This window comes from Panthera uncia, chromosome D4, assembly GCF_023721935.1.
Source record: "Panthera uncia isolate 11264 chromosome D4, Puncia_PCG_1.0, whole genome shotgun sequence".
Taxonomy (NCBI): domain Eukaryota; kingdom Metazoa; phylum Chordata; class Mammalia; order Carnivora; family Felidae; genus Panthera; species Panthera uncia.
Window position 1 is genome coordinate 29685593 of NC_064807.1, and position 18219 is coordinate 29703811.

General features: G+C 45.2%; 1 protein-coding gene across 3 annotated transcripts in view; it reads left to right on the plus strand.

Moving 5' to 3' along the window:
• The window catches only part of HABP4 (hyaluronan binding protein 4), a 40885-nt gene extending 30971 nt beyond the window's left edge, over nucleotides 1–9914 (plus strand). For all 3 annotated transcript variants that reach the window (XM_049615115.1, XM_049614948.1, XM_049615031.1), the window contains 3 exons: nucleotides 4642–4813; nucleotides 8073–8258; nucleotides 9742–9914. In XM_049615115.1, coding sequence (XP_049471072.1) covers nucleotides 4642–4813; nucleotides 8073–8258; nucleotides 9742–9798 — 415 coding nt within the window. In that variant the 3' untranslated portion in view covers nucleotides 9799–9914. The remainder of the gene's footprint in view (nucleotides 1–4641; nucleotides 4814–8072; nucleotides 8259–9741) is intronic.
• Nucleotides 9915–18219: the final 8305 nt, after the last annotated feature.

Here is an 18219-nt window from a genome sequence, read left to right on the forward strand (position 1 = left end):
CAGCTTTTACAATGTTTAGCCATTATGATAGGTTTATATCTCATTGTGGTTTTAATTTACATTTCCCTATTGACTAATGACATTAAGCACTTTTTCACAGGTTATTTGCCATCTATATATCTTTATTAAAATAAAGAGTGTTGAAATTGCCCATTTTCTAACTATTTCTTATTACTGTGTTTTGAGAGTTCTTCATATATTCTGGATTCAAGCCCTTTATCAGATATATGATTTTCCAGTATTTTCTTCCAATCTGTAGCCTTCTTTTCTTTCTCTTGACAGTGTCTTTTGAAAAGCAGAAGTTTTAAATTTTGATTAAATCCACTTTATCAATTTTTTTTTCTTTTATTGATCTTGCTTTTGGTCTCAAATGTAAGAAATCTTTGCTCAGTTTAGTACCACAAAGGTTTTCTCCTATAAGTTTAATGATTTGGGCTTTTGTATTTAGGTCTGTGATCCATTTGAGTTGATTTTTGTATACAGTGTGAGGTGTGGATCAAAGTTCCCTTTTTTTTCATTTTGGTATATGTATATCCAGTTATTCCAGCACATGAAATACCATTGTTAAAATGTGCAGGCCTATTTCTGTACTTTATATTTTGTTCCATTGGTCTGTTTATATTACACTAATATTACACTATCTTGATTATTCTTTTTTTTTTTTTTTTTTTTAATTTTTTTATTTTTTTTGGGACAGAGAGAGACAGAGCATGAACGGGGGAGGGACAGAGAGAGAGGGAGACACAGAATCGGAAACAGGCTCCAGGCTCCGAGCCATCAGCCCAGAGCCCGACGCGGGGCTCGAACTCACGGACCGTGAGATCGTGACCTGGCTGAAGTCGGATGCTTTAACCGACTGCGCCACCCAGGCGCCCCTATCTTGATTATTCTTAAGTCACTGTTAATCTATATGTTCTCTCTTTCCCTTGTAATTTATTTGTCTAAGAAACTGGGTCATATGTCCACAAAATGTTTCCCAGAGTCAGAATTTTACTCAGTGCCTCCCTGCAGGCAATGGTATGCTGGTAAATACTCAACATCTGGCTCTCTAGAATGAAAAAGCCTGGATCTGTTGGCACTTGCTGGTTTTTGTGGTGTAAATATTTCCACCATGGCTGATTTAAAACTACCACTGTGTCATACTGAACGCAGAGTTGGGAAGAGATAAACAATAGTACGCTATTATGTAACATTTTCACTATGCACATACATTAGGTATAATAAACCCCAAGAGCGTGGATAAAGGTACAATATAGTGGAATAATTAGGGAATAATGAATTGTGATTATTACCTTTAGTATAGCTAATTATAATTTATATAATTTAATTTTTAATAATAATCTAATAATAATTAAATAATAATAATTAAATAATAATTTGATTTAATAATAATAATAACTGGCCGTGAGCCAGTTCGAACTGGTGCAAGTTAATTCCAATGTGACACTTTTGTAGAGTAGTTGAACATGTTCTCTGTCCCCTGTTTGGGGCACCTGGGTGGCTCAGTTGGTTAAGCGTCCAACTCTTGATTTTGGCTCAGGTCATGATCTCACGGTTTGTGGGATTGAGCCCCACATTGGGCTCTACACTGACATTACATAGCCTGCTTGGGTTTTGCTCTCCCCATCTCCCTCTGCCCCTCCCCTGCTCACACTTACTCACTTTCTCTCTCAAAATAAATTTAAAAATAAAGAAAAAGAGTTGGATGCTTAACGGACTAAGCCACCCAGGCACCCCACTGGCTTGATATTTTAAAGTCCCTTTACAAATATGCCTGTTTTGAATGGTCTGTGATTAAGTTTCTCTCCTGATTTCACTAATAGTTTTCATATCATTAACCTATAATGTAGGACAAGTTACATTAGCCTTTCTGTGAAGGTATTAGATTTGATTCCCTTCCCACTCACCACCTAATTATTTTTTCTTGTAAACTTTATTGAGCTATAATTCCCATACTGCAAAATTCAGCCATTTAAACTGTACAATTCAGTGGTTTGGGGTATGTTACATAACACATATAACATAAAAATCACCATTTTAAGCATTTTCAAGTGTGCAGTTTAGTGGCATTAATTATATTCACATTGTGTGCAACCATTACCACCATCCATGTCCAGAACATTTCATCATCACAAACAGAAACTCCATGAAATAGTAAATCCCCACTTCTCCCTCCCCTTAACCCCTGGTAACCTCTATTTTTATCTCTATAAATTTGCCTATTCTAGATACCTCATATAAATGGAATATAATATTTGTCCTTTTGTGTCTGGCTTATTTCTTTCTTTTTGTATATTATCTTTTCATTTCTTTCTTTTTTGTGTATTATCTCTTTTTTTGGTGTTAAATACATACAACATAAAACTTACAATTTTAATCATTTTAGGTGTACAATTAAGTGACAGTGCATTTACAGTGTTATGTAACCATTGCCATTATCTAGTTCCAGAACATTTCCATTACCCCATTCCCATTAAGCAGTCATTCCCTGGCCTCCCTGTCCCCAGTCTCTGGCCACCATAATCTGCTCTTTGTCTCCATGAATTTGCCTTTTCTGGGTATTTCATATAAATGGAATCGTACGTAAACTTTTTGTGCCTGGTTTATTTCACTTAGCATAATGTTTTCAAGGTTTATTCATATTGTAACATGTATCAATACTTCATTTCGTCTTATAGCCAAATAGTATTCCACAGTATTAAAGATAGCATATTTTATCTACTCATCAGTTGATGGCCAGTCAAGCTGTTTCCACTCTTTGGCTATTGTGAATAATGCTGCTATAAACAGCATTATTAGGGGCACCTGGGTAGCTCAGTCGGTTAGGCATCCAACTTTGGCTCAGATCATGATCTCATAGTTTATGAGTTCGAGCCCCACATTGGGCTCACTGCTGTCAGCACAGAGCCTGCTTCAGATCCTCTGTCCCCCTCTCTCTCTGCCCCTCCCCCATTGGTTCTCTCTCTCTCAAAATAAATAAACTTAAAAAATAAATGAACAGTGTTATTTATGGCAGTGCCATGGTGTTTTCACACGGACATATGTTGTTGTTTCTCCTGGATGTGTAACTTAGAGTGGTATTGTCAGGTCAAATGGCAACTCTGTGTTTACATTTTTGAGAATTTGCCAGACTGTTTTTCCAGAGTGGCCACACCATTTCACATCCCACCTCCCCCCCACCCCGCCCCAGCAATGTATGAAGTTCCAATTTCTCCACATCCTCGCCAGCACTTGTTAAGTGTCTTTTTTATTCTAATCATCCTACTGAATGTGGAGTGGGTATAGGTCATTGTGGTTTTCATTTCCATTTCCCTGATGGTTAATGATATTGAACATCTTATTGGCTATTTGTATATCTTGTTTGGAAAAATGTCTATTCAGAGCATTGCCTGTTTTTCAGTTGGGTTATTTCTTTTCATTAAGTTGTAAGTTGTAATCCTTTTTGTATCCAAGGTAAGTCCCTTATCAGATATATGATTTGCAAATGTTTTCTCCCATTCTGTGGATTGGCTTTTCACTTTCTTGATGGTGTCTTTTGAAGCACAAAAGTTGTCAGAAGTTTGGGGGTGATGTCCAGTTTATCTACTTTTTCTTTTAAGTTTATTTATTTTGAGGGAGAGCGCGTACGCACAGTGGGGAGAGGCAGAGAGAAGGAGAGGCAGAATCTTAAGCAGACTCCGCAACATCCGTGCAGAGCCCCATGCGGAGCTCAAACTCATGAACTGTGAGATCATGACCTGAGCCAAGATTAAGAGTCAGATGCTTAACCGACTATGCCACCCAAGCACCCCTTTTTCTTTGTTGCTTACACTTTTAGTGTCACATGTAAGAAACCACTGCCTAATCTAAGGTCATGAAAGTTTATGCCTGTGTCGTCTTCTAAGCGGTTTATATTTCTAACTCTTATATTCATGGTGTGAGGTGGGGGTCCAACTTCTTTTTTTTGCACGTGGATACCCTGTTTTCCCAGCACCATTTGCTGAAAAGACCATTCTTTCTCCTTTGAATTGTCTTTGGCACCTGCTTGAAAAAAAATCAATTGATTTTAAATGTGAGGATTTTTTTCTGGGCTCTGAAATTTATTCTATTGATCTATTCTTGAAGTCTCATGAATTTAAAGAGGATATTTACAAAAGTATGTATTTGTAACCCATTGTTTTATAACTCTGTTCATGGTTGCCTATGGTTGTTTTGTTCCAATAGTTTCTCCCTTTTCTTCTGCAATTTTATCTCATTTTGTATGTAATGCCATCTGGGAAGGGAGTGCCTGGTGGTCAAGTGTAATGCTAATGGGATGGTGCAGTTCCTATTTTTCAAAGACTGCTTTGAAAACAAGAAGTGGGGCAGCTGGCTGACTCAGTTGGTGGACTGTGTGACTCCTGATTTGGGGCTTGTAGTTCAAGCCCCACATTGGGCATAGAGATTACTTAAAAAAATAAAAAAGAAAACAGACAGGAAGTATCTTCAGTTGGTAGTGACAGCATAAAATGATTAAAATATGGAAGCTTATAGTTCCGAGATTTTCTTACCTTATGTAAATATGAGATGCAGAACCATGAAAGTATGCTAATTAATAGTAATAACTTTTTCTTTGAGAAAGTAGACATTTTAGATCCATCAAAAACTTCTGATTTTTCATAGAGTTCCTGAGTTGGAGTTAGAAGAGGAAACTCAAGTTCAAGAGATGACCCTTGATGAGTGGAAAAATCTTCAAGAACAGACAAGACCAAAGCCTGAGTTTAACATCCGGAAACCTGAGTCCACTGTCCCTTCCAAAGCAGTGGTGATACACAAGTCCAAATATAGAGATGATGTAAGTATGACATTTTCTTGTCTAGAGGTAATCTTCATTCTTACCTTACTGGAAACCAGATGGAGCCTTTCCACTTCTAGTGTGAAAATGGGACATTGGTAGTTGGCATTCTAGTTTCTGCCTAAGACTAATCAGATATGATGTGTGCCTAATTTTATCTGTACCTGTATTGTTCATAAAAAGAGTTGAAACTTGGCCTGTCGACACTTCATACAAAGCAGTTTCAGTGACAGTGCATTTTCCGCTCAACCCACAGCTGTGCTTTGACTGTGCAAATACTGTATGTTAATTGCATCTCGTTTTTGTATCAAGAGAGGTACAGTGTCTCATGAATAGTGCCATTTCAAAGGGTAACTACTCCGCATTTCATGATTAGGTTAGATTTTCAGCTCACGTTCTTAATAAGAGCATTTTATTGGGAGGAGTTGATCATTTGCAACCTGTCAGAGTTTTGTGCTGTGTTACTGCAGCAGTTCTGTCCCTGCCGTGTAACTGCCGCCACCCAGGAGGAGCCCCTGGGACAGTGCGGCTGCCTGGCCACACCCTGCTGTCGCAGCCAGGATTGCTCACATTGTTCCTCCCTCCCATGAGGGCCTTGCTCTTCATGCTTTGTGTTCAGGCCTTTTTGGAGGCCTCGGCTTTGAAAAGGACTCCCAGCATATATTGATGCAGACGATCAGTGAGTCATGTAATCGCGTTCTGTTTAAGTTACTGAACTTAAGGGTGCCCTGAATATTCTCGTTTTAAACTGTAGAATTCACATCATTCAGTCACAGCTGCTTATCTTAATACACATTTCTGTGTTGATGATGGTGGTGGACAGATATTCCCACTAGATATTATACACTGATTTTCCGTTTGAAACTGTGTAGCTTTATGTGTGTTTCCATTGACACTTCGGTTACTTGTGTTCTTTGAATGAATACTTTCATCAGAGGGTCATTTATAATACAGGATGCCTTACCACCTCCAGTCTCTTCCAGGCCTTACTAAGAAGTTTGGAGCCACTCCACTAGCTGTTATACACAGGCAGCATGGAGGGGAGAGCCTTCTCTTGGAAGTCTCTGTGAGGTATTTCTTCACATCCATCAGCTAACTGGGTTGGCTCTTTTCCTATTCACTTTTGTTCTTTTTTGTTCTGGGCCATTGTAAATAAAGCTTTTCCTAAAACAAATGTGCTGTCAGGATGTGAAATGTGCAGCTGACATGTTAGGTAAAAATAGCAGCTGTTTTTCCTGCATCCACACCAGATTCATCCTCCCTGGCTCCAGAGAGAGGTCTCCTGGAATATCTGAAGCAACTGGGTTAGCTGAGTCATCCAGCTTGGTCTCCACGAAGCACATGTCTTTGGTCTCTTGTTAATGTTACGGCATTGAAGATTTTAGCCAGAAATTGTTCTGAGAGCAACAAAAGCCAAATCTTAGGGTCACTGGTTTACTTTGTTCTGGGCACCCTAAGAGACAAAGCAATAGAGTAAAATGCCTTGTGTTTGCAAAGTTCAGACCACCGGCAGCCTGTGAAATGAGCTGATCCCTTTCAAGAAAGCACACTCAGTATTGTCCCAGGCACCGCTGCCCTTCCTCTGGCACGGCCTCCCCCTACTCCTGCAGGGCCTCCCCCTACTTCTGCAGGGCCTCCCCCTACTTCTGCAGGGCCTCCCCTGACTCCTGCACGGCCACCCCCACTCCAGCACAGCCTCCCCCTGCTCCACGACCATCCCCACTCCTGCACAGCTGCCCTTGTTCTGGCACAGCCTCCCCCTACTCCTGTGCAGCCTCCCCCTACTCCGTCACGGCCTCCCCCACTCCAGCACACAGAGCCCGCTGTTTTCTGAAGCAGGCGGTAGGCTATTACTTCGCCTCTTACTGGTTTTTTGTGTCTGTCTTTTTACCAGAGTGTCAATGCTCCTGAATTGTTCTTTCCTTCACCTTTTTAGTTTCAACAGTACATCCAGCTAAGGCCTCTGCTTTATTTTAATGCAGCTTTGAAGGGAACATAAATGTTAAACACAGAACCTGTAATGAACAGATGGCCTAAAGGGGTTGATAAGTTCAGGGAGACTTGATTCCATTTTCTGGACAAGTTGTAGTAGGAATGTTTAGCATTATAGCGTTTGGAGATTCTCATCCAAGATCATTGGCATATTTTGTATAGATTTATGTTTTACTCAAAAGTGAGGTTTTTTTTTTTATCCATTATTAGGAATTGAAGCCAAATCAAATTTGGAACAAAGTTTATTTAATATAGTTTTCTTTTAACAAGAAACAGAACTTATTTGACCTCATATATAATAAAATGTAATTTCTCAAAGTATTTTGGCCAAAAATAGTTCTTTTTTTTTTTTTATTTTTAAAAAAATTTTTTTTTTTCAACATTTATTTATTTTTGGGACAGAGAGAGACAGAGCATGAACGGGGGAGGGGCAGAGAGAGAGGGAGACACAGAATCGGAAACAGGCTCCAGGCTCTGAGCCATCAGCCCAGAGCCTGACGCGGGGCTCGAACTCACGGAGTGCGAGATCGTGACCTGGCTGAAGTCGGACGCCCAACCGACTGCGCCACCCAGGCGCCCCATGGCCAAAAATAGTTCTTAAAAAGCAGCTTGAATTCTTTCTGCAGCAATCATCAGATAACCATACTCTGTTGTTTTACTATTTTCCTAGATTTTGAGTCAGAATTGTTTATTGTAAATCATGCAGTTTTTAACATATGGTATTTGTACAGTCAGCACCCACATTGAAAGGAGTTTTTCCATCAAGTTCTATTCTAAGGAGGTGATATTTCCTTATTTATCAAAGTAGCATTTGTGAACAAATAAAAGGCAGAAATTAAAATTTTTTAATCTCAGCAAAATACATTTAGGTATAAAAGATATATGTTGATTGCTGGTAGGCATGTCAAATCTTACATCTTAACCTGCCAAACTGCTAAAAACTCGGGTGTCACTTGAGTTAATAGTAATTTGAGAGATGTTTGGATTAAGACGGTGAGTATGAGAACATGTGGCTGGGAAATGTGCAGAACCCCTGTGCTGGAACCAGAGCAGTGGGGTCACCACCTTTGCCTTGCCCTGTAGCCCAGTGTCGACAGCACATCAGGGAGGGCCACTGTCCGCTGTGATGCCATATTGGCTCCCTGGCGGCATAGCGCTTTGACGCTGAGCGAGTGAGTGTCCATGGAGACGGGTGTGTGCGTGCGTGTGTGTGTGTGTGTGTGTGTGTGTGTGTGTGTGTGTGAGATATGCTGTAACTGTGTTTCAGATGGTAAAGGATGACTATGAAGATGATGCCCACGTTTTCCGGAAAGCAGCCAATGACATCACATCCCAGCTGGAGATTAATTTCGGTAACCTCCCTCGTCCTGGGCGTGGAGCCAGAGGTGGCACACGGGGAGGCCGGGGAAGGATCAGAAGGGTGGAGAACTACGGACCCAGAGCAGAAGTGGTGGTGAGTGTGTGTACTCTGTGACCTGGACGGTTTTCTGAAGGAGGTGAGAGGATGAGGGGGCCCCAGGCTATGCCACTGGGAGGCCTGTCAGGGTCTGCTGTACATTCCTGTATCTAGTGTGGGTCTGGCATCCAGGTGTTCAGAACAGTGAGGTCAGCAGCATGGACATAGTTGGATACAGACCATTCAGTGGCCGTGGCCTCCATGGTCACCGGGCACATCCACTGCTGTAAATGCACTCTCAGAACCAGAGAAAACTCACTCATCTGCATCAGACAAGTCCCCAGGCTTGGAATCCTATCAGATCACCTGACAGTTCCTAACTGTGATCCAATCATATGCCCTGTGCCCTTATGGTACTTTCAGGGTAGACAGAACCCTTCCAAGGCTTCAGGGCCTCCATGTGACCTCCCCAAGCTCACCTTGTCACCTCAAACCATTCTTCCCTGCTCCTCAGCCAACACTGCTCTACCTCTAGTTCTTCACACAAGCATGTTCCTGACCCCACGGAGCATCTGCACCTGGTGGTCCTTCTGCCCATTTGCCTGCTCACCTAGAATAGATCCTCTCACCTTGCTTCCTCAGAGAAGTCTTCTTTGGTCACATTTCCTTCCAGACCAGGTCAGAGTCCTTGAGCAAAGAATTTTTTCTTTGAAGCATTGTCTTCATTTGTAACTGTATTCTCACTGGTGTGATTGTTGATCAGTGTCTGTTGTCTGTACAGTGGATGGACACAAACCATGTCTGCTTTTGCTCATTATTGGTTTCCCCAGTGCCCAGCACAATTTAAGTGTATAGTAGGCACTTTGTAAATGTTTTATAGACAAATATGTGCATACTGTTCTCTTCTAGCTCAGACCTGCCCTCAGGCCCCCACCTCTTCACCATCAGGTTACCCTGTTTGAGGATCCATATTCCCTTTGCTCATTCACTGAGGCTTATCTCTGGAAGAACCTTTTCTTCTAGAAAACCTTACCTAATGGTGATGTGCATTCCACCTCCAAATAGCAGTGGGTGCCCCTCCTGTAGGCCATTCATAGGCCATCTGTTGCTGAAGTTACCAGGCTGTGACTTCCTCGGGGCATCTCCCCTGACCCCAGGGAACCCCAGGTCAGGCAGGAACTGCTTCTAATCAACCTTGTATCTCCATATAGTAAATATTCTAAATCATGTTTATTGGATGGTGGAGGTGCCAGATACAAAAAGGGTCACTCGGTAAGGGTTTGTGGGAGGAAGGGAGGGAGGCAGGAACTGGTGGCCATTTTGCAGAGGGGACAAGAGCGAGTCTGAGAAGGGACCCTTCCGTACCCCCCCTCTCTGTGTCTCTTCCCACTGGGAGCCTGCCTCTCCCTACAGTGTTTGGGCCACACCCACTGTCAGCGCCCACCTGGTTGAGAGCAGGCATGTGTTTCTCAGAGGGCTCTGCCCAAGTGGCAATGGGTAAAGTGAATGTTGGTTTAAAAACTTTTCTTTTCTTCTTTAGACACAAGACGTTGCTCCCAACCCAGATGACCCTGAGGACTTTCCTGCTCTGGCCTGAGAGAGCCCTATTTCCCTAGCAAGCTACAACAGCATTGGCATACCTATGAAGAGACTTTTCTTGGTGTGGGGAAGAGTCAGACTCTAAGAACAATAGATGTTGCTTTTTCCCGTTTAGTGTGAATTCATTGCACTTTTTTGGCCTAGGGGCTGTGGGGTAGGGATTTCTCTAGACACAAGGCAGCAGTTCCAGTTGGGGGGGCGGGGGGTTTAGTCTGGCACTTTCCCAAGAAGGTGGAGAATGGTGATTATTTTTTTATTTAAATAATTCCAAATGAAGTTCAGAAATAATGTTTAAAATGTGTACATAGAGATTGTATTGAATCCTCCACAAAAACCTGGAGAGTAAAGATGTAAAATAGAATCTACAGAGACTACTTCATAAGGTGTATAGATTGGGAAGGCTGTGTGCTTTAGCATTAGAGCAAATACATGTAACACCGACCATTAATTGAAAGCAGTCACAGCCTAGTTTCCAGAGACTGACGAAGTAAAATACACCTGTACTTACTGTTTACTTGTGTTACAGTCTCCTGGAAGTTTTTGAGTTTTGGTTTTCATTTAACCGATAATTTTAAATAGCTGGTGGGCAGCCATTGGCTACCACTCTGTGACAGAGAATTAGGAAAAGTATTGTTTTTGGGTTTTTTTTAATGGTGATTTAAACTACCTCGTGGTTTCTGTGTGTATGTACACACGCATACACGCACGCTTAGTATAAATGTGCATATTTAGTGTTTGGGTGGTTTTCAGGATGAGTATTAAGCGTATGATTTTTAAAATCGTTATTTAACCCATTGATCAAGAGAAAGGGGGTCCAGGCAAAATAGTGTTATACCTTACCATCATATTCTTTTCTCCCCTAGAAACTAATATCTGAAATCAGTGCCCATGTACAGATGCCCTCTGTCCTTGCCTGGCAAGACTTGTAAATAGTATTTATTGAACACCGTGTGCAGTTTTTCTCACCCAGCCCATACACCAGTTCGAGTTCCTATTTCTTGCCTTTGGTGAACGTTTGGGGTTGGGGGCTACCTCAGAGTTTCAGTAACTCACCGAGTCCTGCCATGCCCAGCAGAGTGAGTCCTGCCAGAGCCTGAATTTGGCCGAGCATCCGGGGCAGGGACTGGGGCGGAGGCAGCTGTAAGCTGCGGGCAGCTGGGGGTGATGCTCTCTCCAATTGACTGCAGAAACTGAAAATAACCTTTGCCTGTTGTCACAGTTAATATGCTTCTGTTGGAATCTGAACTTGGTCCCAGGATCTGTGCTTTCCCCCGCTTTGCTATACTGTTTAAGATGGCTCTGAACTTGAACCCAAGTGTAAATAAAGGTTGGTATTCCCTCCTAACTGTGTACAGAAAGCTGAATCCTTTTGGTCACTCCCAGGTCAAGAGAAAAGAATGTGGAAAAAAGCCCAGTAGAAGGAATCGGCTGACCTCCCTGCCATATGACAGTTAAGGACATTTGCTGTGGGTGACTGTCCACCCTTGGTCTCTTATTACTAAATTAATATCTGAATACTAAGATATATTAACTGATTGTTTTATTTCCTCTCCCTGGAAAGGACACAGTGAGTGGGAGTGACCTGATGTAAGTCAAGTCTCAGGAGAGTGAATGTCACATTTAGCCATAATGATCAACTGGTACAGCATGAGGGTGTGTCTTTCCTCAGCAGGCTTGATGCTGTGACATGAAGTTACTCTGCCCACCTTGGCTCTGAAGATAGGCAAAACAAAGATCCCTTTCAAGAAAATTCCCTGATGTTGTAAATAGTGGCTGAAAAGCCCATAGCACTGGAATTAATACTGTATTTGCAAATACCGCATCCTTCTTAGATGTACTGAAGATTCCTGTGCCATGGAACAGTCTTGGGTCCTGTAGTTGGAAACCATTCTGGGGGATAGGGTACAGTTTCTGAGCCTGTAGAAGGCTTTGCTCACCAGGACTATGTCTTGCCAATTGGTGGGGTAGATAGATAATTGGGTTTGGTCCTGTGGTTGTCCACAGTGCCCCAGAGAAGACCAAGCAGAAGCAAAGAGCAGGGGAAATCCCTAACATGCCATAAGGAAAATCAAAGCAGGCAGGAGGCTTATGTTTGGATTTATACACAAGGCAAGGCCTTCCTGATCCAAGTTCCTCTTTTGAGGTGGGTGTAGTCCTGTTTCTAACAAGTAACAGTGAACAAATTGATCCCACAAAAGAAAACTAGTGTGTCAGTCCCCAAGACTCTTGGAAAGCAGACGTCAAACATGTTTGAATGCCAAGGTCAATGTGCCGGCCCCACTCTGGGGGGACAGCAGCTGAAGATGGCAGGGCGGGGGGGGGGGGGGGGGGGGGCCCAGGGCCTGGAGGTTGGGGGAGCCTCACAGAGAGGTGTCGCCCCTGAAGGAAGCAGGGGTTGGCACCAGTCTTGATTGGATGAAAACCTAAGCTGCTTATCTGACAAGGTCTGGGAAGAGGCAGACTCCCTACAGAGGCTACCGCCAGGGAAGCGCCTCAGGAAGGTTAAAATCATGCATTGGATGTTTTTAACATCTGGCCAGGCTACTTGAGAAGCTGTACATCTTTAGCCTAATGTTGCTGATAAGCATTTGATGTCTTCATTCCCATGCAAGGCAAGGCCCTCAGAGCCCAAGAGGCCGCAAGGGGGACCCGCACTTCTAGTGCTGGTCACTAGTTCAGGGCTTTTCCTCTCGGTTGGCTAGGTCCTCCGGGCCACCCCAGTGCAGGCACTGTTTTTCTTTTGAGACAGTACCATGTGGTGCTGGTTAAGTCCTATGGAGCTACTGGACCTGGGTCTCAAGCTGGGAAAGGTCAGCCCTCTTCTGAGCCATTCAGGAGCCACGCTGCTGACAGCAGGTGGGGCTTTCCTCCCCTCCACATGGCATCATGCAGCCAGATGAGCATAGTTTCACTGTGAGAGAAGACCTGCCCATTTCCTTTCACTGCTGCTGTGTCTCAGCCTCCACAAGGGTCACGGTTCGTGCAAACAGCCACTCGGGATCTGCCCTCCTCTCCAGATCCTCCGACACTGGCCTGAGGTCAGTGCCCTCGACATGCCCCACACGTCTGAGGCTTTGCCTAGCTTTGTCCCAAAGGAGTCTGTATTTATGTGGTGAAGAAAATGAGGAAGGGAAAAAGGTATTTTAAAAACGTCTTTATTGTAGGGGCACCCAACTGACTCGGTAAAGCATGCGAATCTTGATCTCGGGGTTGTGAATTCGATGACCATGTTCAGTGTAGGATTACTTAAAAAAAAAGTCTTAGAAAAAATATATATCATAAAACAATATGGATACAAATGCAAATTTCCTTGTAACACCACCTAAGAAACTGATTTTCCCAGAAGCCTGTCCAGTGCCCATGCCAACCACAGCCTCCCCCTCCCCTGAAAGGAACCACTGTCCTTAGTCCCAAGGGTCATCCCTAACATTAAGGCTTTGCCCTTCATTTGGATGTCTTCTACATCTGCAGGCTCGCCCTCCCACCCTTGGTGCAGAAACTAGCGGCGTGAGGAGACGAGCAGTGGTGGAGTGGCTGCTGTGTGCGGTCTTGCAACTGTCTCATGCTTTCCAGTCAGGGAACGGCAAGGACAGTCTTCTTGGTCCTCTTAGTCCCTAGCTAGCGCCTGATGAGGAGATAAGGCAGAAACAAGATCCAGCCCTCTAGCCCAGTGTTCCTTCCACACTCCCAAAATTACTTCAATTACTAGTCCCCAGGGTAAAGCTGCTAGGAGAGGGGCAAAGGCCAGAGGACACAGGTTCCTCTGCAGGGGATGAAGGAAGCCACAATGAGTACCTGCTGTGTGCTCAGGGGCAAGTAACATGGTGACCACACACAGCAGTGGCATAAGTGAGTCCCTCTTGAACACATTCTCCTGAAAACACGATGGGATTACAAGTGTTCTTAGAGGGGCACCTAGGTGGCTCAGTCGGTTAAGCCTCGGACTTCGGCTTAGGGCATGATCTCACAGTTTGTGGGTTCGAGCCCCGCGGCGGACTCCGTGCTGTCCGCTCTGAGCCTGAAGCCTGCTTCGGATTCTCTTTCTCTCTCTGCCCCTCCCCCGCTCACTCTCTCAAAATAAACATTAAAAAAAAGTGTTCTCAGCTTTATTATTAGATCTCCTGCACAGGTGGAGATGGCATGACTTGAGAGGCCACGAGATTAGGTTCAAGGTCACCAGTGAGGCACTGGTGGAAATGAACAGAAGTTTGGCTCTCCCGGGGGCTTCATGGAGCCTACAGGGTCCAGCGGCTGCTTATGCCTCTCCTAGGCCCAAGCTGCTCCCTGCCTGTCTCCCAAATGCTCTGGAAACCCTTTTCCTCAGCCACAACGCTGCTTGTGACTCAAGGTGATGGAATTTCCCCAACCAAGCCACAATGCCTTCTAAGCATTTTGCAGAAATGTGGCCTGATTTCAGAGCACAGAGTCATCTGTAAGTGGGAATGCCTGTCAGGTGAGAATGGAGTGGTGTCAAGGCGCACATCAGTCTCCAGGGCTCAATGAGGGTATAGAGAGAACTTTCCTTGAGAACAGCCACCCCACCAGGGGCACTGAGAACACCTCCACCTCATGGGTGCACTGCTCAACCCAGGGGAGCTCACCCACATGGATACACCCGCACGGCCATGTTAGTGGCCCTGGCCTGCATTTCACCTGTCTAGATACTGGGAGCATCCGAGCAACAGGGAGGAAAACTACTCAAGTATCAAAGTAAGTCCTACATTCTCAGCCATGCAAAATGACCACCACCTGCGTGTTTGGCGGTGAGGGAAAGTGAGGGGAGAGCAAGCACGGTGGCTGGAAGAGTTTTCAGTAAGAGGGAAAAAGCAAGGTGGGTAGAAAGGAAGCAAGAGAAATGTGGAGGCTGCATAGCCTAACACGAGAAGTGGGGATCCCTACCCTGACTGCATCCCAACCCAGGAACCTGTGACCAGAGCAGAAAGACAGCCCTCAGGGATTTTAACCAAGGATCTGTAGATGCCCAGAGCAGGGCCTTGGAATGACTGGTGAACGGGCTCTGAAGCGGGACACCTGAGGGGGCGCCCTTCGCACTGCATCTGTATGAGCAGCGCCCCTGGAGTTGAATGCTGCACAGCCGGGGAGGCCACAGAGGGCCTGCCCATGAACTCTTCAAGAATTTTGCATTAACTTTCCTGGGGACACAGACCAGCTTCCACCAAGTCAGTCACAGGGGCCCCTAATGTAAGAAAGCAAGGAACGCTACTTACTGGGGATCTGCCACCAGAGAGGAGCCATCCCAGTCACTCCTCCAGGCCACCTACTGGTAGGCCCAGCTCTAGCCTCAGGCTGAACCCTCAATACCCAGTGGATAGAAGACACACTTGCTGAGGCTGAGGCACACGCTTGAGGAAACAGGCTTAAATTGCACCTGGAGAGACTTTCTGTTGGTGAGCATTGTGCTGTCCAGGAGAGATCTTCTTGGGAGGCCTAGTCTTTGCGGATCCCAAGCCAGATTAAAAGCCGGTCTAGAAAGGTTACAGCTCGAGACGGCCAACTATCACTGCAAAAGGGAGAAGATAGAACGAGTTGTATTTATGACACCAGAACCTGTCTTAGGGAGTCACTGGGTGTGACAAGGACTAGTTTAATATGGCAGCTCGAGAAAAGACTCCACGGTGCACACTGTAAACTCCTTAGTTAACTGCAAGGCAAATCTGGGGTTGGCCACAGCAGAATCACCCTGAACATGAGTGCTCCAGGGTGCTGGAATCAGGCCCCTGCTCTGTCCACTCCTGTTTAAGAACCTGTCAGCCACTGGCCTGCCTACAGAGCTCCCATGTGTCATGTAGCTCTGTCACAACAGACCCCTCACTCTCAAGGATGGAGACCTCTCCGTGGCTCCACATGGCAGGAGATATGCTAGGCTCAGGCAGGAAGGCAGTTCGCTCACTGTCTCAGAGCCCCCGGCCCCAGTCTCACAAATACTCATGAACCCCATTCCTGAGGGCCAAGCCCCCTCTGCTGCCCCCTTCATGAGTGAAACCTTTCCTCCAGCCCCTTCTTTTGCCCTCTGGGGTTTGCACCAGAGCAGAACAGGGCAGGGGAACAATATTCACTTCAGCAAGGTCCTAAGAGCAACTGTTTCTGTTTCCATGACATTGCCCAATGAAGCTGTATTTGAAGCTGATCAGCAGTTCCCAACGGGGGGGGGGGGGGGCAGCACTGCCTCCTGAAGGGGGCTGACAATGTGCGGGGGTGTCTGGACTATCCAATGGCTGAGAATATGACTGGTATTTAGTGGGTGGGGATGCCAGACTGGCTACATTGTCTGGAGAGTCCCACGCAAGGAAGAACTGTCCAGCCTGAAAAGTCATCTTGTTTTACATGAAGAAACACACCCATGATGAGAAACACACCCATTGTCTTTCTCCAAGTAAAACAATGCACAAACCATACCACCTCCTCTACTCTTTCTTTTCCCACCCAAAGCCTCTCCCTGTTTAGAAACGTGACATTTGGTAGTATAAGAATTCGAGGGACCAAGGCCAGTCCCTGGGGGTGGCCAGCCCACGTGGCCTCTGGTCATGCTGGGTGAGAAGCCTCCTTACCTGGGAATTTCAGTGTGGATGGAGCACCTGTCATCCAGAAACATGTCAAAGCCATGCAGACTTGCTAGCAAAGAGACGAGACACAGTTAGAGGCAAGGCCAGGCAGTGTGGGAGGATCTCCGTTCCTACACGGGCTGGGCCAGCACCCCCAGTGAAGAAGCCAGAATGTCTGGAGATGCACTTGGATGGGTTTTGCCCAGAGTCCATTTTGTTCTCCCAAAAAACTGAGAAAAATAGACTGTGATAGGTACATATTATGCCAACTACTTAGAAGACAAAAGGCCCCAAATCTAAATAATGGGGCAGCTAAGAGTTAGGACCAGATACAGCAGCGGGTAATGGTGACCCATGACCTAACAGCACTAAGGCCAGTGTCCTACTATTAATTAGCCATCTCAGCCATGCCCCGACAGCTGATGCTAAGGGGACTGTCCACTGTCACAGACCTTTTCAGAGCATTAAGACAGTATTTTTTTTTTTTATTAAACACAACATATGTATGACTCTTTGTATGTGTCAAGCACTTGTTCTAATGAACAAATATTAACCAAGTTAATAATTAATCCTCATCTGTCTCCCTGGCTAACAAGCAGCAAAGGTTTGCACGCAGCCTAGGTCCAGAATCCATGCTTTGAACAATTATAATAAGCTGCTTTTTGACACAGCATATACCAACAAAAGCTTTAAATTTTTGCACATCCTTGACCCAGGAGACATGCCTTTTGTAAGAATTTCTCCTAAGGAGATAACCAGCACCGACCAGGAAGAATCCACACAGGAGAATGTTTAATCAATCTGTACTAGTGAAAGGCCAGAAACTACCCACGGGGGCAAGCATGAGGAGAGACCATGCCGAAGTCTTGGCGACCTAGAGAAGGTGAGTATTATGTTCATGGAGAATTCTTGCCACCACCCTGCCTTCCCAAGCACAACAAGTGTGCTCAGACGCATGGGAGGAAATGGGAGCAGTGGATGGATGGGACACCTCCACTGGCCTAGGGCCCAGGCTAAGGCACACTCACCTCCCTTGATCTTTTAATTCCAACGCTACGCATTTAGCAGTCCGATTTTACAGATGAACAAAGTAAGGGGCAGGAGGCAGGAAAAGGATGCCTGAGACCACAGCATGAGCGGCAGAGCTCATTTCAGAGCACACACTGGCTGCTCTTTCCACATTGACTTGCTAACTCCATACACTCCGGGGCCTCATGAAGGGGCCTTTCTACTTAACTCTACCCCCACCCTAGGTCATTTACCTAATTATGTACAGAAAATTACCTTAAATGTAGGAAAAAATTAATTTATTGAAAGCTATGTACCAGCATGTTTTAAATGCTTTGCATGGATTACCTCATTTAATTATCCCACTAACTGTTAAGATAGGAATCCCTTTCCTTCCCATTTTACTTAAGAAACAGAAGCAGAGGGGTTTAGCAAATTGTGTGTGTGGTAGGTGGCACCAAATGGCATTGTCGACAACAGAGAGGGAGCATCTACAGGGCCAGGGTCTCCATGGCTCATCACCCACACTGCACAGCCCTGCAAGACGGAACTTGGGGTTTCATTCCGAGTCTTCCAAGTGTTAGGCCCTTGCCACGCCTGCCCCCTTCACAGCACTTACATACTTTGGGCAGCTTCGCAGATGCCAATCAACTGAACTTCACTGCTCGGCAGGAGGGTGCACGACCTGGAGGGACAGGTAGCCGCTGCAGCTTTCAACAACAGGGGACGGAGCTTGCGAATCACACTCTGGGGGTAGCAGTGCCTGCTAGAAGTCTGGATGGGGCATGAGTGTGGGGGTCCCTGTGGTTTGTACTTTGAAAACCTGTATCCGAGCACGAGTGAGCCGA